This window comes from Artemia franciscana, chromosome 16 (genome assembly GCF_032884065.1).
Source record: "Artemia franciscana chromosome 16, ASM3288406v1, whole genome shotgun sequence".
In the NCBI taxonomy this organism is placed as follows: Eukaryota; Metazoa; Arthropoda; class Branchiopoda; order Anostraca; family Artemiidae; genus Artemia; species Artemia franciscana.
Window position 1 is genome coordinate 14,925,054 of NC_088878.1, and position 23,968 is coordinate 14,949,021.

Genomic DNA, 23,968 nt, shown 5'->3' on the forward strand with positions numbered 1-23,968 from the left:
CATTCCATATACGAAGGGGTTCCTCCCTCCCATTCCTTTCAAACCTCAATGTTCAAAGTTTGATCAACGGCCCTGTGTTTAAAAATATGATACTTGTTAATATAGAAAACACCTAAGATGCTTCAGGTCAAGGTACTGCTTATCTTATGTTCCGTATATGATGGGACTGCCCCCCACCTAAACCCTTAAAGAATGAATAAAAGCATCAAGACATGGTCTGCTAAAGTCTCAGAACTTTTTTCTGCTTAAAAGGAAGTAGTCAAAGGTAATGTCACTCAATGCTAAGAATGCTCAGAGATCACATTATGAAGCATTATTGAGGATCGGATCCACTTTGGCCTGAATTTATTTCTCAATGGTTCAATTGCTTACCGACAATACAAATGGTTTATGATTGTTCGGCTTAAAAAGCATCACCATCCAGAATCAACTTTATATTTCTGTGGTAAGTAAACTAGTAGGACGAGTCTATTTAGACAATATAAAATTGGCACTATTTGATTTATGCAATGCCTGCAAACATATGCTACTGAATGGTAACTTGAGGCTATTAACAGAAAAAAAAAATGTCTCCACATTTGAGGTTTCTTTTTTAAACCTTTTGGTGAATGGGTAGTTTTCGAAGTTTTTCTTAATTGGCAATAGCTAGACGTTGTTTTTTAGAGGAAATGAGGGAAATATAAAGCTCTAGCTGAAGTGTCAGTAAGTTAGAGGAAATTAAAACAACAACCACGGCGGTTCCAAGCGGGAGTGAGGGTTTAGGCCAAAAGAGAAGGATGTCCAACAGCTTTTATATTCTGAAGAAACAAAAAACAGGAGCTTCTTCCTTTTCAAGCTGCTGTAGTGGAGGAAGCAACAGCAGTCACGACCTTTGCTCCCAGGAATCATGCTTGGAAAACAAAGCTAGTGTTTTGGTAAAACACCATTCATTGTTAAATGGATATACCAAGAAGCAGCTCAGTGTGGCACATCCTGAGATGTGTTACTTTTGTTTTGATGTGATTTACTCTCACCTACATCAGAAGCCAGATACTCTAAAGCTGACTAAATGGACCAGTGATGAGTAGTATGTTTTATTTTCTATTTAGTAAATTTACTGTGGTTTTTTGCTAGGTAGAAGGTGAACATGCTACTTGATACATCTTTTTATAGGCTTGACCAACTCTTTCTCTGGGTAATGCTTCTAATAGGCTAGGCCCATTCAGTCAGTGTCCAATTTTAAGATAGCCTAAACATTTTGATCAGAATTTATCCTCCATACAGGGGTGTGGTTTATGCATTGTGCATTTGCTGACACATTAGACAACTTTGTTGGCACATTCTTTATCCCCCTCCCCTCAATACTCAAAATTCTAGCTTTGCCCCTACTTCTATAATTATGAATTATGATACAGGATGTTATTACATATAACATATTACATAACGTATGCTATATGATGTAATTACAGGTAGGCCTAGGCCTACCTAATATTGAATTTTATGAGCCTACCTTTGATGACCTTTAAAAATGTGTGTTATAAACGTGAAACCTTGTAAAATAGATCTTCTGCTTGAATGAAGTACAACAAAATTGTTTTCAGTTTCACAACTTGGCTCAATCCCACTTTATAAGGTTTTAAAGATATGGAAATAGCCTACATTTCATAAATTTTGAAAAAGAAACATTGATATGGCTCAGAATTCTACTCAAATTACCTTAAATACCTTAAAATTATCTTAAATTGCAGCTTGGAGCAATCTAAGGGTTTTTCCTTGTAGAAACTCCAGAGTTGATAATACATGACACATAGTTGAATAGGTACACTTGGCAAGTTGTTTGATGTTGCTGATTTGAGTGCTTCCCAGTTATACTTCCATTCTTTTGTTGACCATTTGTTGTCAAGATGGTTCTTAAAGCTGTCTGTGGTTTGGGCAGCAATGGTATCTGGCAGTAATTTGTTCCAGAGGTTGGCGACATAGATGGTAAGAATATGGGTGTGTTGCTGCTTTGAGGAGAAATGCCTGGATAACTGCAAGTTATGTCCCCTTGTACAAGAGTCCTGAGGCACCAGAGGAAGAAGATCAGGGAGTGCCTTTGAATTAATGAGTTTATGAACCAGAATGGCATCACTCTGTCTTCTTCTATAAACCAGAGTTGAGAGTTTCAACTTACATGGCCTTGTAGGGTAAGGGAGCTCATGCAGTCCACTCATCATCTTAGTGGCTCTTCTCTGGACATCTTCAAGAATTTTAACATCTTTTTTGAAAAAGGGGGATACAGGGACCATGCATCCCCCTGTTATGCTCAAATAACAGGAATAGCATTTTCAGAACTAAAGGCAGAGAAAAAGCAACTGGTAACTGAAAATTAAGGTGAAATGTTGTTTTGTCAAAATTTCTATAGGTATAGACCTGTCATGTAGGCAAATTTCTGGGCCTTCTAGAGGGAGAAGGAGTAGAGGTGGGTACTTTAAAATACACCTTCCCAGGATATATTCCCAAAATCAAGAAGTTCCCAAAAGTTTCATTTTACTAACCTAACCCCTTTCCAAGATAGCAAGAAGTCACTAAACTAGAATTTTACCACCTTTGTAAAATTCTAGTTTGGTAGTCAGGTAGTCAAAATTGGCTATAACATGTAAATTTAAACAAAAATTAAGTCTACCCTTGTATCTTATCCTAATTAAATACAATTATCCTGCTTCAAAACACTTGCCTTAGACTGAATAAATCCATAATAGTCTTTGTCTGTATCTGTGAATCACACTTGCTAGTAAAAAGGTTAATTCTTTATCCACCAGTTTCAGTGATGGTAGGAAGCTGGCTCATCTGTGGTGTTAGAAATGGTGCATCTTGGTTTTTGAGTTACTCCCTGTCCAGTGGTTTTTGACTGCATCCTCACTGGTAGAGATGACTATGTTCCCATTGAGAGTTCCATAAGCTGACACCTCTGTTGGTAAAGAGCTAGTTTCTCAGTCTGGTATCTGCTCATTTTTTGAAAAGCTTTTGAGAATGACCTTGAGTTGTTTTTTTAATCTTCTTGTTTAAAAGTTCTAGAGATGCAGAAATTAGAATTCAGAATCTTGTAAGCTGTAATTTCATCACCTCACTTGCAACAGTAAGTGGGGGGAGGGGGTACTTGAAGCTCCTTGAGATGTGATGAATAAGGGTCTTCATATAGACCTTTAGAGCATGTTGTTACCCTTTACTGCTCTGATTCATGATCATTCCAAATCAGTCTTATTGACTAGGCATGCTTTACACATCCTAAACTCAACACTTGGTTCAACAAAACTTTTGTAGGCTACAGCTTGGGATCTTGTAGTGATTGTTGTTTTAACTATACCAAGTGTGTGATTGGCACTTACAAAAGCTGCTTGTCTATAGAGATAAAAATTCAGCTTATTGTCAACTAGTTCACTAAGGTATCTTTCTGTCTGGCTGTTGGAGATATGTTTACATGGACCATCACTACACTCCATATTGTGCTTGGTACATGGGTTTTTCTTTCCAATATGTAGTTTTACATCCTGCTTCCAAGTGTTATTTCATTGGGTAAATGGATTGAGGTCTTGTTGGATGAACTGAGTGCTCTTTATTGTGTTTACATTTCTGAGAGTTTCATTCACAGAGCTCAACTACACTCTTATATTGCAAAAAGCCCCTAAACTTGAATTTTACCAAAGGAGAATTTAATTTACAAAGAGTCCACTTTCAGTCACAATAATTCCATTGGTCATTTTTATAAATATAACATATTATTTATCATCTATGTCAAAGAAATCTGTACAAGTCCAATGTTTACATTTATCACAGCTTAGTACTTTTTAGTTACATTTAAGCCAATACCTAGTCATCTTTATCTTTAATGGTCATGCTTAAATTGGTTTAACTGCAATAAAAACTAAATAACAATACATGCCCAGCAGCAAGGAAACTCAACAGAAGCTCAAGCATAATAAATAACCTAATGAAAGTAAAAAAAAGTTTAAAAAGACTTAATGTAATTTACCATATGGGATTAAAGACTCAGGCTCCCACAATAAAACACCCATTATCAGAGTATAAGAGAAACTGGAATAAATGGAGTAACTGTCATGGTATTATCAGCAAAAAAAAAACTACTTGTAGGCCTATAACCAGGGATCAAATTAAATCAAGTTTAACACAAATCAAAAAATTTAGTCTTCAGGTTTATGTTCCCAATGTATGCTTTTAGTCTGTTATTTTTCACACTCCTGTGATTTTAATGTATTAACCCAAGACGACAATTTTGTCATCATTTGATAGCTGAGGTTCAGCTTTATCTATCTAGACATTCACATTTCTGAAATTTACCATGTACTTTTATGTAGGTTAAAAATATGTGCCAAAAATGGAAAGAAAAAGTTTAAGCAATATTGTAATTCTTTTTTGGTGAGCAGATAAATCAGAAACTGATTATCTATTGATGCTTTTTTTTTCCTTTTGCATAAATTACAGATTAAAATAAGTCATTAAATCACATATTTTACAGAGAAGATAAACCTTTAAAAAACAAGAGCTAAGAGCTCATATGGCACTTGTGACAAGGTTTGAAGTGCCAAGAGCTCATATGGCATGAGCTCTAGCAAAATTCTAAGAATCAATAGATTAATCTAAAAGGAAAATCAGAGGCTTAATTCTGGTTAGGATTTAAAATAAGAGCTCTGAGACACAAGGTCCTTCCAAATATCGAAATTCATTAAGATCCAAGTACCCACTCATAAGTTAAAAATACCTCATTTTTTTCTAATTTTTCCTCTCCCTTCAGCCCCCCAGAAGGTTGAATCAGGGAAAATGACTTTATCAAGTCATTTTGTGCAGGTCCCTGACATGCCTACCAATTTTCATTGTCCTAGCATGTCCAGAAGCACTGAACTTGCCAAAGCACTTTGCCCCACTTCCCCAAAGAGAGAGGATCCAGTCTGGTTACAGCAATCATGTATCTGCAACATTTGCTTATTCTACCCACCAAAGTTTCATCTCAATCTCTCCATTCTAAGTGTTTTCCAAGATTTCCGGTTTCCCCCTCCAACTCTCCCCAATGTCACCAGATCTGATCAGGATTTAAAATAAGAGCTCTGAGACATGAGTTGCTGTCCTTCTAAATATGAAATTTCATCAAAATCCAATTGCTTCTTTGTAAGTTAAAAATACCTCATTATTTCTAATTTCAGAATTAACCCTCCCCCCAACACCCCCAAAGAGAGTGAATCCGTTCCAGTTATATCAATCACATATCTAGGAATTGTGCTTGTTTTCTCACCAAGTTTCGTCCCAATCCCTCCACTCTAAGAGTTTTTCAAGATTTTAGGTTTCCCTCCAACTCCCCCCCCCCAATGTCACCAGATCAGGTTGGGATTTAATATTAGAGCTCCGAGACACAATATCCTTTTAAATATCAAATTTCATGAAGATCTGGTCACCCATTTGTAAGTTAAAAATACCTCATTTTTTCTAATTTTTTGGAATTAACTGTCCCCCCAGTCCTCCCCCCAGATGGTCGAATTGGGGAAATGATTATTTCTAATTTAGTCTGGTCTGGTCCCTGATACGCCTGCCGAATTTCATCATCCTAGCTTATCTGGAAGTGCCTAAACTAGCAAAACCAGGATGAACAGACAGACTGACAGAATTTGCAATTACCATATGTCACTTGGTAAATACCAAGTGCCATAAAATTCCCACAAAGGAAGGGAAAGGCGAACAATGCTATAATCACCTTAAAAATTAAAAAGGAGTTACATAAACAAGGTATGACAGGTTCGTGAGAATTAGAAGCCAAACAAGCAGAAAAGTGATAGACATGATCAGCACCAAAAAAGTCAAGAGAATATATCATCAAAGACAGACTATTTTTCATATAAAACTCCAATAAAGCTATTAGAAAAAGCTAAGGCAATTTAGAAACAAGTGAAATCTCAAGAAACTCATGGGCACTATTTGTAGAAGGCAAATCAGTAGCCACAACATAAATGACATAAATTCCATCAGGACCAAAATTTTCTTATTTTTCATTCTTGGAAGAAGAGCTAGATGACTTTAAAGAATTCAAATAGACAAGATGACAACAGTTAAGGTACAATTTAAATAAGGTAAAAATACATAGAACCCACAGCATGATGAGGTACTAGGAATCTCAGGGATGAAGATTTTCCAACATTATGACTTATATTTATGTTCAGTTTATCTATTTGACATTTAAATGACTGATTGCTGTTTGGTTGGAAGCTAATGTACTTGGTACTATCAATTCTAAAGTTTTATGGTAATTAAATAACAGATTACTGTCTAGTTGAATACCAATGTACCTGGTATTATCAACTCTAAAAACACTGCAAGATTGACTGACAATCAGGCCAGAATTTACCAATAGGCCTGGGCCAAGGGGCACACAATGCCAGGGGACACAATAAATTGTCACTGAGTGATTTCTTTTCCTAGCAAAACTGAACTGATGTGATTTATCATCAAAGTGCCAGGTGCACTCTACCACCATGTAAAATCCACAGCTCAGAAATCACAAAGCATGCAATTGAGCTATTGAGTTTTTATCCCAATGATTTTGAATCTATGATTGTAGATGAATGCTTACATTTGATACCTTTCTTGGTACAAAATACTGATGAAGGATAAAAATAGCATGACTCTAACTAATGTTAGCTAGGTTTTGTGTAATTTTGATGCAGTTGACATATATTCAAATATTTATATTGCCTTAAGAATGGTTGTCAGTGTACCTGGTACGAACTGCACAGGAGAAAGATCCTTCCTCACCCTTTGCCAGGTGAAGAACTACTTAAGATCTTCAGTCAGCCACAACAGATTGATATCATTATTCCTGCTCACTATTGAGGAAAGGCTGACTCAAGAGATGTAATACAATAATTACACATTCACACAAAAAAAAGAAAGGAGGAAGGTTCTGTCAATTGGTTTTGAAGATAAATAGGCTAGGCTTGATTACAAATTAATGTATAAGGTGAACATGTATTATTTGATGCTATCTACCCATGGATTAAACTTATTTCTAACACCTTGTTGGTTTATTTAATTTAATTAATACCCCCAACATACAAATATTTCACTATTGAATTATTATCACAAGTAATGTTATTTTGTGATAAGACAAAAATTGTCATCATAAAGATGATTTTTTTAAGTAATATTGACCCTCCCTCCTGTGGTATGAATAAGGAGCAGTAAAAACGCTTGGGCCTAGAAATGCAAAACCTTTAAATTCAGCCTTGCCAATCACCAAATCAAGAGAAAATCGCAGGATTTGAATTAGAGCAAACCAACAAAGACTGACTAAGAGCCAGTGAATTGGAAACCAGTAGAGTAAGTACATTGTGCCATTTTCAATTTATGTGTGTTGTGGTGATCCTTTATTAGCTTCAAGCATGGATACAAGGGGGAGGCCATGGGGGCTAACACCCCTCTTCAAACGAATTTTTTAAGAACCCTTTCTAAATTCTACTACTGAGTACTATATACAAGAAATAAGAACTGAAAAAATCAATCATTTTCTGAAATAAAAACAAAGAAAAATAGCAATGCAATAAAATTGTTCAAAGACAGTATATGTTATAAACCCAAGACTGAAATGTTTCTGTGCTGTTAGGGAGAGCCAAAGGGAGTGCAGACCCAAGGCAAGAAGGGTGGACAGTGACAGTGCTGTTGTCTGTATAAGCATGCAAAGGTAAGCATCACTTATCACTGTTTCCCCAGAAACAGAGACACATATGAAGTATACATAATACATACATCCAAATGGAATAATCTTATTTCCATCACTTAACTAGAAAAAAATCAAGACAAAAAATCTGCCTCATTGCTAGCAGCAACACAACATTATATGAAGTACCCTGACAATGATGCAAATTCATTTGCCAGCAATTTACACTCTGCCTCTTTTGGTGGCACTGAAATAGCTTAGAATTGTGAGGAAGATACTGGCTTGTCATTTATTATAAGGGTCAAGGTTGTATCTTTCTTTATGCTTAATGGCTTTGCATCCTACTGTAATGAGATTTAAGAACCATGTGTTGCCTCATACCAATTGGTAGTCGGAAATTTCGCTCCACAATTTCTTCTGCCAAGTCTGTTAATAGTTACGTGAGTATATTTCACATCTCCCTTGACATGAGACCTGGTTATACTTATTTTTTTTTGTATGTGGAACCTGTTGCAGGGCACCATAAGACTAACTATCCTTTCTAGCATCCCTCAACAAGGTCCTTTAAGCAGTAATATTCTCTGAAAGATGCATTTCCTGTTGCTAGGGCTAGGTAAACTAGCGCCATTTATCACCCTTTTACCCATTTGTCTTTTTTTTCTTGACATCATATTCTGAGCTTGATTAAGTTCTCTTCTAGTCTCGTAGAGAAAAATTTGGACAAAAAATCAAACTGGCTCAAGAGTTTGTTGTCCACTGCATTAAAACGCACTGTTTATCTTCTGCCAAACTTTTGCCACGACTGCTTTTCACCTTGATTGGGGTAGGTTTTGTAGCATCAGCAATGCTTGTCATTTTCCCCAGCCAACTAACTAGGCAATTTATTATCCCTTCTCTTTTTCTTTGTTTTTGATTACCTTTGCCAAAAGTACTGTTAACAGTATTAAATAACTCCCTATCCTCAAACATTGTCATTTAAACAATGGGTGCGACTTTTGAGAGAGGACTTTTCAAAAAAAAAATTTGTCCTATTTTTATAGGAGCCTTTCATGTTGGTGTCCAGACACTTAGATTATCCATTCATCTTATATTGTGAGCTTACAACATCATGATGGTATCAAGATCAATCGAAAATATTACAACTCTCAACAGGCAACGAGTGTGTAACCTTCCTGGTAAACTGGGGTTGCCTCTGATTGGCCAATGGATATTGATGTTTAGTGACAATCACATCCTTGACAAAGTTTCCCAATGCCTTGTGCAAGTGGCAAAGTGATCCAATTAATCTTCTATTGCGTTACATTACGTCAATAGCAAACCTGGCATTAATTCTATTATTTTAAACAAAATTGTAGACGGGGGATGTTACACTTTCTCCCTTGGAACTGCCCCTCCCCCCCCAAAAAAAAAAGAAATTAGGGCTCGGGTTACATGCTTAATTAGCTTTAACATTGCAAGCAGCATCATCACCAAATGAGATTGCTATTCTGAGATCCTTCAAGGCACTAAAAATATCATTAACAGAAATGACAAATAAGAGAGGATCTAGCATTGAGCCATGGTACAGACATCAACAAAATTCAACTGGGACACTTGTGCAGAAACAGTATGGCTATCACTCAAAAATTGAAACATGTCTTTCAGGTATGACATGATTGGCTTTCAACTGAGTGCTATTGTGATATTCTGCTACAAATTGATCAGTACTATTGTGATATTCTACTACAAGTTGATCAGTACTATTGCCCCAAAAATTAGGCAAAAGTAAAGATGCATCCATGACCATCTTTGTTGGCACAAATACAAACTTCAATTTTTTATAGATCTGGGCTGGAATCTTCACTCTCAGGCTCTCAGACCTGTTGAATCTGATAGTGTAAGAGTTTTTGGCACTCTTAACAACAGTTACTTTTAACATTATCACTTTTCACTATTCATTATTTTTTCATATATTATTTTAAATATCAGTTCAAATAAAAATTTACAGTATGCCTGTGCAAAAACTTTTCGAGAAAAAAAATAATGGTAAGGCATATGTATTTTGGCTAACAAGGCTTGTTAGTCGGTAATTTTCTCAAACTTGTGGAGTATGGGTTAGTCATGACCTGCAAATCAATGGGCTTGAATATGTCCCTATCAATGGGAATGAGTATGTTCTATTATGTTTGGTCCTTTAAGTCTTTAGCCATGCCTGAACACTGAGGGGGAGGGGGGAAGGTAAGTATCTCTCCAAAAGAATATAAAAGGCTCCCAACTCTTTAATATTTCTCAAAAAGATCCTTTAAAAGTATCTTTTTGAAGAATAATAGACTCCCCTTTCCAAAAATTTTTGCAAAAGAATCTACTTTTTTGTTTTTGAGCCTCGCCTATGGAAATTCTCTGATCACCTCCTCCCCCTATTCCTGAGCTATATGCACCTATGCTTGAAGCTATAAGAAAAAGTATTGAAAAAGTATATTGAAGCCATTTGATTGGTGGTAATGATATTTTTTTTTCAGCCCCCTTTTTGTTACTTGGAAAATTGGGAAAGAGAAACGACTTCGAGGATGCATTGGAACATTTTCAGCCATGAAATTGTCATCTGGTCTCAAAGAGTATGCTTTATCAAGGTAATTTTTCTTGAGTTCTTTTATTTCATTGCATCTAAACTTTGAAAAGAAATATTGATATGTTTAATATAATTTGAAAACTTCTAAACTACTAAGATGGCAAAAAATTAATGCTTTGGTGAATTCAGTTCTTGTTGTTTCTGTGTTACTTCTTTTTTTTTCATGTCTAAAATATTTGAGTTTCCTCATCTTATTCTGCATTTCTGAGGCTAGACTCATGGCTAGTTTCTATATTTCTCAGCAGTTATAATCTCTAGTTCTTTTTGCTTATTATTTATTCTTTTATGTGCATTATGACATGTTTCTGCACCAAGAGTGTGATAATAATTAACCTCCCCTCAGGTGTTTGAGGTCCTATTCCAGAATTTGGAATACCATACTGGGCAGGATTTTTTTTTTCAGCCCTATACATTTCTGCTGCTGTTAGTTGCACTTCTAGTTAATGTCAGTAACCCCAAGCAGTTTTTAACTAAGATGAAGGAACAGACCTTTTGTTTGAACAAATGTATATTAATGAAAAAGAGAATGCATGAAAATGTATAAATTTATCCCCCTTCATTGCGTTGACAGCTCTGTGAAAAATAATTAATACTCATTGTATTTTCTGATATTCTTGGCTACATCTGTGAAACAAAAAATTGTTTCCATCTAAAATATCTTGCAAAATACGATTATAAGTCATGCTTATTAAGTTTGTCAGATGGTATTATCTCTACCTATTCACTAAGTGGATAAGAGGCATTCCTTCTAAGATTAATCGAAAGGGATTTTCTCAAAGAAAAAGTTTGGATCTAAATCACATATTCGGGTCATCAGATCCCACAGCTATAGAAGGAAATTCTTTAATATTCCACCCTAAAGCTTTGAGTCTTAGATTATGTGTTAACAGCTAACCATTATTTCGTTTCGTTTGATCTATTAGACAAATATGTATCTTTGAAAAAAATCACAAAATGTCATACAGATTATGATGCTTAATACTATGTCGCCTAATAATTTCTATCCAGGAACATTAATAGCAAAATCCAGTATATTCATTATTTCAGTGAACCAGAAGTATGTTTCTTAAAAGCTAATACAAGTTGGGACAGTTATTTTTTTTTATAGAAATTGGATCACTCGTTTATTTGATTGACTGACAAGACATCTAAAATCCTAGTTTCAACGAATTAACATGCATAAAAAATAAAGTGAGAATCTTAGGATCTGCTTCCAATACTTTATTCAAATCAAGCTTAAAATTGGTCAGTATTTTTAGCCTATAAAGATGATGCAGCTATAAGTTGACTTTGTGATTAGGAAACAGATCTATCTGGATTTGAATGCCTTCATTATAAAACTTGCTTGCCAAGGGAGCCAGAGGGGAAGGCAGAAGTTCTCAGCTGCCCCTTTGATTGGCAGAACATACAAAAAGTGCAAAACAACAATTTTTGGGAAGATGTGTTTCTTATCTTGCATCATCCTCGCCATCTATAATTTAATGTGAAGTACGTAAAGGGTAAGACATGTTTCACTTTTTCAGTGCTTTCAAAGACTCTCGGTTTTCTCCTATATCGATCGACGAACTCGGACGCCTTCACGTTTCTGTTTCAATTCTGGTTAAATTTGAAGAAGTCAACAACTATATGGATTGGGAGATTGGTGTCCATGGCATAAGAATAGAATTTCCATCTGAACGAGGCTCCCGTCGAAGTGCCACCTACCTCCCCGAAGTGGCCTCAGAGCAAGGTACATATACATATTTTGAAATTTCTCTATGGGACTCCTGTTTCCCTATGTGCAAAAGGCAAGTATGTGTACTGAAAATGGATTAGGGGAAAACTAAATCTTGATGCCCCCTAAAAAGAATTTAAGGGAATAAGTCTGCAATTACGCGTTTATTTTGCAAAAATTTGGATCTAATATTGATAGTACTCCTCTCTCGAAGCAGATTATGGTCCTAATCTTAGTCCATGATGAATGAGTTACAGTATTTTATGTTAAAAATGTTTGAATTCAAAGAGTGTACTGTCGATTTTTGTTGAAGTATATAAGTTGTCCCATACTTTTTGATAATAAAAAATCACAATGACCTCTATTAGCAACACTTTCATAACTTATCATTGACATCTTGGTAACTTAGCAGTACTACCAGACAAATTAATCCCCAGACAACGTGAAGTGCAACACTTGGAACTTCAAATGAATTACAACTAAGAGAGCTTTAATTGGAATTAAAACCAAGTAATTACACTCATTAAAATTATTATTACGCTTATTAAAATTAATATAAAATTAAGATTAATGTTAGAAGAGCTTTTGCAAGGTTTTGCATAAGTAAAAATTTGCTAGATTATACCCTGCTTATCAAGACAAGCATATTAGCATTAATTTATTAAACATTAAAAAGGCCTAAGAAATAGGAAGCATTAATCTTAGAATTGTTGTTATTTAAAAAAAAAAAAACACTATTAATATATAGCCTGAAAATACTAATTCGTCCAACGACTCATAGGAGCGAAATATTACCAAAAATAAAGGATCCAGATGTAAGAAGCGGAGCAATTGTTATGAACCAGATCTCAATCGTTATTCTAATTACTAGTAGGGTTTTAATTAATCTGTGTGAATTTTATTGCTTTCTAGAATATTCGTCAAAAGATTCGTCTATGTCTTTGTATCCTCGTAGATTCCGTATTTCATAACTTCATTGAGACTGGTTACCCTTGAAAAAGGCTAATTTACGGGGTATACCTGCTGAGAAGAACAGGTTGCAGGACAGGCAGATTATTTCTGCAAGACAGTGTGTGAGTATATATTCCAAACCCTGAAGTTAGACGGCAAGCCTATTGGCCTGTGTTTTTGGACGTCTCAATACGGCTAAAAGACAACTGTAGCTGTTCAGCATTTTCTTCGAAGATTCGTACCAGCATGTCCTTTTTGTTGTGGGTGATATTTCAGATGAAAAACAGTTATATAGACTACTTTCTTGGCACTAGCATATAATTGTTAATACGATTTACTTTTCGCCTTAAAACAGTACAATGCGAGAAGAATGACACCAGATACGTAATATTGACTAAGCTCTGAATGGAATCACCAACAAACTAACCTATGGACATGGTAGTGAACCTAAGTTGCATTTGGTGCGATTCTATTAATGCAGGTATGTATACTAAAAAGTAGTTGCTCATGACAGTGGCTTCATCATAGTATTGGAACCGTAGTCTACCAAGCTGACTCTGTTTTCTGTACTACATGATCGGTGAAATACTTTTCTGTGTTAAGTTTACCCATATGAAAGCAGCCAATAGCTCTTATTCTCACTTCTCCATTGTAAAAATTTTCAGGTGAGAACTCTCTGTGGCTCCTTTGGTACATTAGTAAACAAAAAACTTTCCTTTTGATAAATTCATGTAATAAGTCAACTTTAAACACTAAGTAATAAATGAAACTTTAGAGGGATAAATATTAAAATAAAGAGTAGAGACAAACTTAAAATGGAAAGAATTAACCATAAGTAACAGTAAGACTGTCACTACCTGAAGCCTATCAAAGGCTAGTGCTATTTGCCCCTTGCTAAAAATGGCATACATTTTAAATAGTTTTTTTTTGTGTTGTTAGATTAGAAAATTCAATTAGAAAACTCGAACAGGATTGTTTGCAACCAGCAATTTAGATTCATAACTCTTGGTGCACATTACATTTTTAGATATATTCTTCCTTTTAAAACCATTCCATGCAATATGTAAAAAAAAAAAACTTGTCAGCAGCTGCATCTATCACGGCTGTCTAGATTTTCAGTAGGGAGTCTATTTCTAAGAAAAATTGATCCACTCAACTCGTGGAAGTCTTGTAATATGGGTCTCAGAAATACCTATACGAACTTGTCATAAAATTAGTGTTCATGGCCGCCAAAAATGTCCTTTCTGAATGTCGAACGATCAATTCATCCAATAATTCGTGGTAACAGTCTCTAATTAAGGAGAACACTCGGCCAAATAACAGCCGAAACTCTAAAACGCGGAATTTTGATAACAATACATACATCAAATGAATTAGCTTTTTATGCCGACTCCAGATATATAAAATTCATCAAGTTTCATGTGCCCATCAAAAGCTAAGAGCCTCAGAAAATTTGTACGAAAGTTTATATTGAAATTGTTTTTAGATTGAGTGGGAACGCCCCTAAAAATTCAAAGCACCTTCATAAAAATCGCAGCATCAGATTCGGCATATCAGAAAATCATATTATAAGGCTGTCTAGCTTCCATCTGGAAAAATGGGATTTGTAAGTTTTGCCAGAAGAAAGATGACGGATGCGTGTTTGTTAGTTATGCTGTTTTTTTTTTCAAATCGAGAGAGGTTTTGCTCAAATGGAGTTCTAGTTCCCCATTGTGTGACCAAAACGATCGGAGGAGGGGGGCAACTAGATTTCCCCTCCCTCCCATGCTCCTTTTTCCAAAGTCATCCGATCAACATTTTGAGATAGCTATTTTGATCAGTATAGTTGATATGTCAAGTAATCATGTCTCTGGGGATGATACGGCCCTGCAAGTCCCTGGGGAAAGGGTTGTAAGTTATGAAATTTGTCCTGTGTTTACATTTAGTATTTGTTATTGGGATAAACAGACATTTTTGGGGGCGGGTGATTTTTATGTGTGTGGGAGATTTTCCAAGGGGAGAATTTTCCTTGAGGAAGGAAGTTTTCGGGGATGAAATTTCAAAGAAAAACTATACGCGAGAGAGTTTACCAGAATTCTTATACGAAATTAATTTTAGTTGACCTACTTTCTCTTTGCCAATTCAATTTTATATTTGAAGTTATTCCAGGGAAATAGCCCAGGTAACATGTTCAAAGGAGTTAAAGTTGTCTGGGGGATATTTTCGTGGGGTGGTAATTTTCCGCAACAGAAATTCTCCGTGGGGGGATCTTACTCGGGAGAAACCTTCCATTGAGACATTGGGTGGGGAGAATTTCCAGGAAAAATTTTCCACAGAGGGAGGATTTCTGGCATAATTTGAAAAACCCTTACAAATTAAAAGAAAAACTTTTTTTTTCAAACGAAAGTAGGTTAAGAAAATTTTTCAGGCGGAATTGCCTCAAAAAGTTTTTTTATGGGGAATTTTCAGCAAGGATGGAATTGTCTGGGGGAAGGGGGACCTTACATGGGAGAAACTTCCCAATGAAAAATTTTCTTGGTTATATTTTCCATGATAGAAAAGGTGGATCTTCCAACATTATTTGAAAAACGATCGGAAATTAAATTTTAAAAAACTAATTTTTTCAACTAAAAGTAAGGAGCAACATTAAAACGAACAGAAAATACCCTGTGAACGAGGGCGGATCCCCCTCCTCAATAGCTCGATCTGTACGCTAATTCTAACTTGTTGTCACAATTATTTAAGAACAACTCTTGAAACACAAGAGCCGTTTAATTAGTCAGGAGATTTTTAAAATACAAAAAGAAACTTTGGCGTGAAGAGCGAGGTATTGAGGAGGGATTATCCCCCTAATATAGGAAAACTTTTTTTAAAGTTTTATGTTGCTCCTTACTTTCAGTTGAAAAAAATATTTTTTTTTTATTTAATCAATGAAAGCCTGGACCAATTCTCAGAGGAAAATATTGACATTTTACTGCCTTGAATAGCCAGTAATTCCAAATCAGATTTTTATAAGGTCTTTGGAAGGTTCGAGGGGCCTGTTATTATTTGTTATAATTTCTGGTCATTTTCAAATTTGACTTGACTAAAGATTCAATTTCGGTTCGTTTTAGGCTTCATTTATTTATTTAGAGCGATTTATATTTGTTTAAAGGATTGGATTTTATCAAAAAAGTTTATTAGCTCCCAAAAAAAGTCCCACTCCCTTCAAATTTTCCCTTATCACCTCTTTGAAGAGGCCCTTCTTTTTGTTTGGCAGAGCTAAATTGTCAAACAAGTTTTGGTTGGCTATTATTTTTCATCATTAAAACCTGATTTTTCATTAAATCCCTACTTCAAAAAAAGGTACCATGAGACCTACTAATTTTCTGAGTGAATGAAAAGTCACTATTCTTCATTATTAGTATAACTGTTGCTTCTTCTTTTGTCTTCCATTCAATCCTTGTTTAATTTATCTATTGTATAGAAAGTGTAGATAAGAACTTGCTTTTATAGTAAATTGAGCTGTGAATTCAACAGACAAGTCGCCAGAGACCTTTGCGGCTGCTATTGTGGACAAAAGTGTCGTGAACCCAAACTAGAAATATGCTTTTTCGTCAAAAACAAAGTAAAGGCTGACTCCACGAATGATAAAGGTAAATGCGTTGGTGACAAAAAGGCACATTAAAACATAAAGTATTTGTGTTGTTCAAAGAGCAAGGTTGAAACCTTGGAAAGTAACGTTACCCCATGGAATTTTTCACACTAGCATAACTTAATATGTCAAGTAATCTAATATTTGGGAGCTAATTTTGCCTGTAACGTAGGCTGTGCCAAGGTAGACTCTAGCTCTTAAAATATCTAGCTCCAGCTCCTAAAAATTCCATTTTTTTTTTTTTTAGTTCAATGGCCGATTGCAATTATTAAATTGCATTCCAAAGCACTTGTTGAAACTTATTACAATTAATTATTTGCTTGTTGTGCTTCAGAACTGAAAAAGCAGCAATTTTTCCTTTTACAGATAGAATATTTTGGGAATTTTTACCTTTTAGTATAAGCTAACAAAATTTTCGGTTAGTTTCAAAGATCCTATGGGTTTTGCTAGATCGACATAGTAGTAACAAAATAAAATTTATGGATGAGAATTTAATAAATTCTGAAAATAAAATAGTAAATCTTTCTCAGAAAGCCTTTCATGCTTGATCAGAGCTTGAATCTCAATCTCTATTCCATGTTCTTAAGAATGATTATGATGGTTAAACGTGACATAACTTGACCTCTTCGTTTTACGTATTACCCGCGTAGTGTGAAAGTCACTTTATGTATTGTGCTTCGCATCACTTGGGCATGGTGATTCGTTGAGAAACCTAATATATGATTCTATGTTGTATTTTCAGGTTGAGACCATAATCAAACGATTTTCTGAATTCGATTAGGAGACAACAAAAATATGGAGTTCGTGGCCTTAAAATGAATGGCTTTTTACTCTCCTCCAGAGATAATCTGGACAACTGACATCAAAATGACCGTTTTTTTAACACCATAATTTCGTAAGAATCCACGTCACAAATTTTCTTAACTTGTTTTTATCACTTGGGCATGGTGACTCTTGAGGTATCTAATATATAATTTACATTTTATTTTTAGGTTGGGACCATATTCAAACAATTGACTCTTTGCTCCGAAAAGGAGGCCACAAGGGAACTGTGACTCCGGAACTCCGTAAGCAAATTCGATTGGTTAGATATCAGAGTGAAAAAATCACTGCAAGCTTTCAGGAATATATGACTTTTCGCAAGCGGAATGGATTCTCATGACTGAGCTGAAATTTGTGAGGATGTAGAGTTTTTCTGAATCTTTTTTGTTTTTGTTTGAGATCTGGTCAAGCCGGTTACAGTTTTTATGTGCTCTCATTGTTGGAGCTCTCATTGTTTCAAGAATCCCTCCTCTCCCTATGATAATCATCAACGAAACTTATGAGAATGCTTACATCTGTAAAACTTAGAACCTAGAATTACCTCATTATCAGTTCCAGGCTTCTCATGACAATTCGTATAATGCTCCCCCCCCCCCGCCCAACATGTTGACAACATTTTTACCTTGCATGAAGAGTTTTTACATTTAGGGGGGGGGGAGGTACACCTTACACTTTAAGTTAGGACTTCCAGCTTAGGTTAATGACATAAGAGAAGAAATCCAAACGTGTTTACTGTACTTCATACAACAAAATAAAAATGATCTTATCAACACTATCAAGTTAATGTCTTTCCAATAAATTTAATAAGATGACTTTTTGGGAGCACACGTACCCCTTGAGGGGCATTGATGGCCAGTCAAATTCAAGTAGCAAACTCGTCGAAATATTACATATTTGAAGAAACCAGAAGGAGCAAAAAAGGGAACCAGTTTTGTCTTTGAAAAAAAAAGAAATAATATTCCATCTGTGGCATGTACAAAGAATAAAGTAGGACAAATGTTAAGCAGCTTTTTAAAAGCTTTTTCTGAAAAAAAATCCACCCCCTGAAGGGTGATTCAGCCCTCTCCTCCTTAATCGTTTGAAATTCCATGTGAACTTTTGACTGGGCACGACTGCCTGGAAGAGTTCTTAAATTTCACTCGTTTTTATCCAGCTTTTGTTTTCTGAAATATGCTTTGGTTGCTATTCAATGCTAATTTACTTTAAAGATTTGAATTGACTGCCTATAGCTTTTGATAGGACCATTTTCCAAAATTATTTTTCTAACAAAAACTCTTTTATGTTCTTGCAGATCCAAAGATGCATCATTTTAGGTGAATCTGCACCCTCTAAAATTCATGTCCTTGTATTTATTAATGTCATGCGCTAACGTTGAAAAGACAATTCTTTTTTTTTTCTTTTCTTTTTTGACCAGTGCATTGGTACTGAGAAATTGACTTGCCACACCAACGTGGACACCCTGTATACTACATGTATATATATACATACATATATATATATATATATATATATATATATATATATATATATATATATATATATATATATATATATATATATTACCAATTACGAAACCAGAAACCAGCCTCGCCTTATTCTTTTGTCACAAAAGTAAAGCTTTCCCATTGAAGTCTAATATTTAAAAAATTGTTTCAAGGATTTCAATTGAATTTCCTATAAATTGTGCAAGTTTCGATAAAAGATAGAATTGACTCATTCTTCTTCTTTTTTGTCAGATCTCGTCGATTTTTGTCAAATTTCTTTTTGTCAAAATTCGTCGATGTTTCGACGCTCCGTTTATCAGTGGCATTAGTAAAAGAGGGTATGTTGATTAATTATTTTTTAAACAGAACTTCAATAGACAATTTTGTGGTTGATCGTTTTCTTTGAAAATTTCTGGTTATTTGGATGTTATTAGCATAATAAAACTGTTCCTCTAGTTGATATAAACTTATCAGCATTTTCACATGGTAAAATCAAAAAGCTCAGCTGATCATGGCCATGGTTCCTAGTCTACTGGAATTAATTTTAACATTCTGTCAGCAAAAAAGTTTCGTAATATTTTTATTCTTTCCTAAATCAGAAATTGCATTGAACTTGGAAGTAGGCTAAAGATAATATTGTACGAAAAAGTACTACTTTATTCAGATATCCTGTCAAGTGTCAATGTACTAACTTGGGGGGAGTACAAATATACTATTACGACTTTTTCGTATGGTCTGAGTTGTACATGCACTTTGAAAACCTTAATTCAGAAATTTCGAATGTTTTAGAATTTTAAAGCTCAATTTTAGAAAGATACTGTAATTTGACTGTAACTGGCTTTTTAGTTAACCTGCCTTTTTGACCCGTTTTTGATTTGTTTTACATTAGATGGTATTTCGTGTTCGATGTTTTGTGTACAGTCGGATGTGTTTTTATCATAAAGCTGGGCTATTGTGCCTTTTTGAGGCGATATATACTGTGTTTGTGATTCTTAGTTGAGGGAGGTCTTAAGTGTCTATTTGAGACTTTTTTCGTGAGAGTTATATATGCATGCCCTTTCTTTTATAATTGTTTGTATTTAGTATAAAATTAGATGGCAGTGCAATCAAACCTATCGCTTTGAGAACCCTCCTATGCTATAACAAAAGCTTCTTCTATACCCAAGAGTGACCAAAACACAGTTTCACCAAAGAAATGACAAAAAAATTAGTCGGCCTTAGCTCAGAACAGATGCAAATGGTCTAGAAATGACATAAAATTAAGAACGAAATAGGATGTTTCTCAAGCAAAAATGGCAAGTTTACTAAAATGTTCATTGTCTATAGTCATGCCAGTGTAAAGCTCATTCTACAGCCCCATTAGAAAATTTTGAAACATACATTGCTCCGAAAGACCTATTTTGACACTTAAACGGAGCCAAAGAGTCAAATCAAGATCAAAGTCCCTAAGGTTTTTAAATAAAGATTGATCCAATGATCGTATCTGCAAAATTTCAAAGAATATCTGGAAACTTAGTCTCGAGAAAGGTTTTGCCATGGAATGTCCAAACTAATAAGGATGACCATTGGTAGTAAAACCCTTCCAAGAATGAAATGTCCTTCGCCATCTAGCGCCCCTCCACGTATGAAATTTCTCTCTTCTTATCTCTTTGATCAGGCAAGAAGTATCATTCGAAAATATTTCGTTTTTTATGCGAGCTACTATCGAAAAACTTGTGCAATATATTCAACCTTCTTTCATCCCCCCCCCCTCTGCGGTGTCAAGATATCCTTTTTAGGAAGTAAAGACCTATGAGTTCTCAGTAAATGGAACTGCTAGGATTGCAAAATTTAGACGTATCAATCTATGTCTCAGGTTGAATCAGGTAGTAGTTCGATGCAAGATCGATAAACTTATGTCGTTTTCCGAAGTGAAATGTATGTACAATAACATAAACCAATAATCAAAGAAAACCTGGTAGATTTTAAATTATTATAATTTTCCTACCCCAGGATTTGCTATTGTTCATTTTGAACCTGGTTTAAAAGTGTGTTGCATCGTATCATCAATGTTTGCAAATGATTAAAAGTACTAACTCCACCTTTATTTGGTTTGCTGAATATTGTCTCCTCTAGGATTGAAAAGCGCTGCTCAAAATTTTTTCGGAGCGATACAAATATTTAAAGCTTAATAGTTTTGTTTTCAGTAGTGTGTTAAATGATTATTTATATTGGATGAAAAATGATATAGGTAGTACAAAACCTGAAAAGAAAATGTCGACATTTTTGTAATTTGAATATTATTTTATTTCCTGAGAATGGGGGTTCGATTCCTGGCGTCGCTGGTTGTTTGGTTTGGAAGGGGGGCAATAGTGTGACTCTGTAAGCTCAGCCAAAGTCGACCCAGCTCTAAATGGATACCAGGAGAAATCTGGGGGAAAACCCGGGAAGCGTCGGATGATTTGCCCCCAAACACGCATTACATTCCCGGCCGAAGAGATTAGTAAAGAGATCTATACCTGCGCAACATGGATTATTGGTTAGCATGCAAAAAAAATTTTTGATTTCCATAAAAAAAAATGAAAAAAATATTTTATCCCCCCGCCCCTCCGATTTCAAAAAGTACATTCCCCTCTCCAACTTAAAATTTTATGAACTGACTGTCCAACATATGTTTATGCTTCCTTATAACGCTTATTTAACTTACCTAATTTACATCAAGATGACCAATAAGACAAATTGGTGTGCATCAAGTAAGATCAATCTGAAATGTGCTTGAAAAGTGTGAACTATTGACTTTCTATTTTGGGCGGTATTTTTATTAAAATATCATATCAGGTCTGCCATTTGAAATTTAAAACTATCCGGAAATTCACCTGTAACAAAATCCCAAAGGCTCAAAGATATGAAGTAATAGTACTTTTAGTGTTGTTGTTATGCCAAAAGTCATATCTGTATATTTACGAACAACGTACATTACAGCATAGAACTTAACATTTCTGAGACAATTGCCAAACAAAATGCTTGCTAAGATGCTCTCAAAGGGAGGATCAGAAGGGCAATGTATGTTCAGTCATACTCTAATCCTCCTGATCTACATTGCCATGCTGATTCTTAATGGTCGGTTCGGAAAACAAAATAACGAAAACTGATTTTATTTAAATTTATGGAATAAAACACGACACATAACAGAATGCCAAAAGTCTCATTTTGCTTTCTTTTTAATTATAGAATGGTTAAGAGGGTATTGAGCTCTTTGATTCAGGTTATTCTATTGTTTCAATGTCTTTTGAATGAACACTTTGTGTCTGTTATTATTAGGAGCATTATATTGCGTATATTTTCCGCAGTTACCCCTTTTAAATGTATGTTGATGGGCTAGAACTACCCTTCCCATCTGTAAATATCGGTGGTGTAACAAGTTTGGCTCAAGGGGTAATGACGAACAACGGCTCAAGAAAAAGGAAGAAAATGTTGGTTTAAAATAGTGTTTAGTTTATCTCAAGATCCCCAATGACACGTTTGAAATGATCCTGTAGGGAAAATTGTGCTTCAAGTTGAAAAATAAGCAAGCCATGCAAATCATTTTCTTTTTTTGTGTTTCTTTTAAATAAATTCTCTCTCTCTCTCCTTCTATAAGTTTAAACTTGTGCCCCCCCCCCTCCAACTCATCGTTCGTGGTGTTGAAGCTTGGCTTCTTTTTTCTATCTGAGAACAAAATTGTTGTGTTTACCTGTTCATGTCAAAAGTGAACTAAGAGCTTCATTTCCCATATTATTTTCACCTTTTGTCTTAGAACCTGGCTCTCTTATAAAGATTTCTCCAGGTTCATAAGTTCTTTTTAATTCACCAAAGCAAAAGTTACCCCCGCCTTTTCTAACAGGGTAATCCAGAGTTGGATTCTTTATTATTTTTATAGAAGAGAGGGGCGTAAAATTAGCCTTCCCGCCTTTCCCATCCCTCGAACCAAGCACCTAAAAAGGTAAATTTTAGCGTCTTAAGAATTATTAAATTAAAGTAAAACAAGTTTAAACTCTAATTTTGATTTTATTAATTATCAGTTTTATTCTTTTTACTTATTTTCTGTTTCACTTCGTGTTACTTCATATTTTTGGGAATCAAGGATTGGCCATGATTATCAATCTAAAATATTGTCATTGTCCGTTATTTGTTAATGGGATTCAAACCCATTTATTTTTCCCTACATATCACATCAAGGGTGCCCCTAGAGAAGACATGGCCCGGGAGGAAGGGGGCTGGATATATTTTTCAAGGAGGAAAGGTTGAAAAACGATTTCTAGTAAATCTTAAAAATTCAAATATTAATTTTTGTTTCCCAAATATTGATTATTTTTTTCCGTATTATTTACCTTTACTTTTTTATCAATTTCCTGGGTCGCAATTGATTTAAAAAGAAGAAAAGAGGGGAAAAATCGTGTTTGAATTAAATTTATAGCATAATGTGCCAATAATCTTGAAAGGAAGTAATATTTAATTATGACAATACCTGTGTGAATGGGATGGAGGGATTTGGAGTTTGATTGAAACTTAAATGAGGGTCGAGATTCACAACTAGTTGAGCCCATATTGGACACCAAAATCGACATTCTGGAAATGGCACTTTTACAAGTACAACTAATTTGTTCTAATGGGACGAAACGCCCGTTTCTTGAAATTTTAAGCCAACCTATTTTATTAGAATAGCATTTTACCATGAGATCTTAAATAATTAAAATATTTTGAAAAAGGAAATTAACCTTAAATACAGGAGAAAAATACTCATTGATCGCTAGATTGCTACGCCACCGATAGATGCGATGTATCCGCGTGTAGGTAAAAATTCGGAGATGTTTTAGTTAATTAATTGCAACTTATTTCATGTACTAATTTTTGCGTGATTAGCTTTAGTTGATTAGCCCTTGGTTATACGGCGCTATTAGACAATTTTCTATCGTTTTTCTTTAGAGATAATACAAGTTTAAACATCAAAAATTTTTATTGTGTGTATGTTAAAGACATAGGAATAGCCTGAGGTCTGTACATATTATGATGTACTATATAGTTTAATCTTTGTCCCGAGATTGGAAACAAGTCTAAATCTGAGCCACTATCTCAGTAT

General features: G+C 34.9%; 1 protein-coding gene across 1 annotated transcript; it reads left to right on the forward strand.

Moving 5' to 3' along the window:
• Nucleotides 1-653: 653 nt before the first annotated feature.
• LOC136037114 (nuclear protein AMMECR1-like) lies at nucleotides 654-23,841 on the forward strand. Its single transcript, XM_065719585.1, has 4 exons — nucleotides 654-1,066; nucleotides 10,177-10,287; nucleotides 11,810-12,015; nucleotides 17,557-23,841. The coding sequence occupies exons 1-4, from the start codon at nucleotides 777-779 to the stop codon at nucleotides 17,724-17,726; spliced, it is 777 nt and encodes a 258-aa protein (XP_065575657.1). The 5' UTR covers nucleotides 654-776; the 3' UTR covers nucleotides 17,727-23,841.
• The last annotated feature ends 127 nt before the right edge of the window (nucleotides 23,842-23,968 follow it).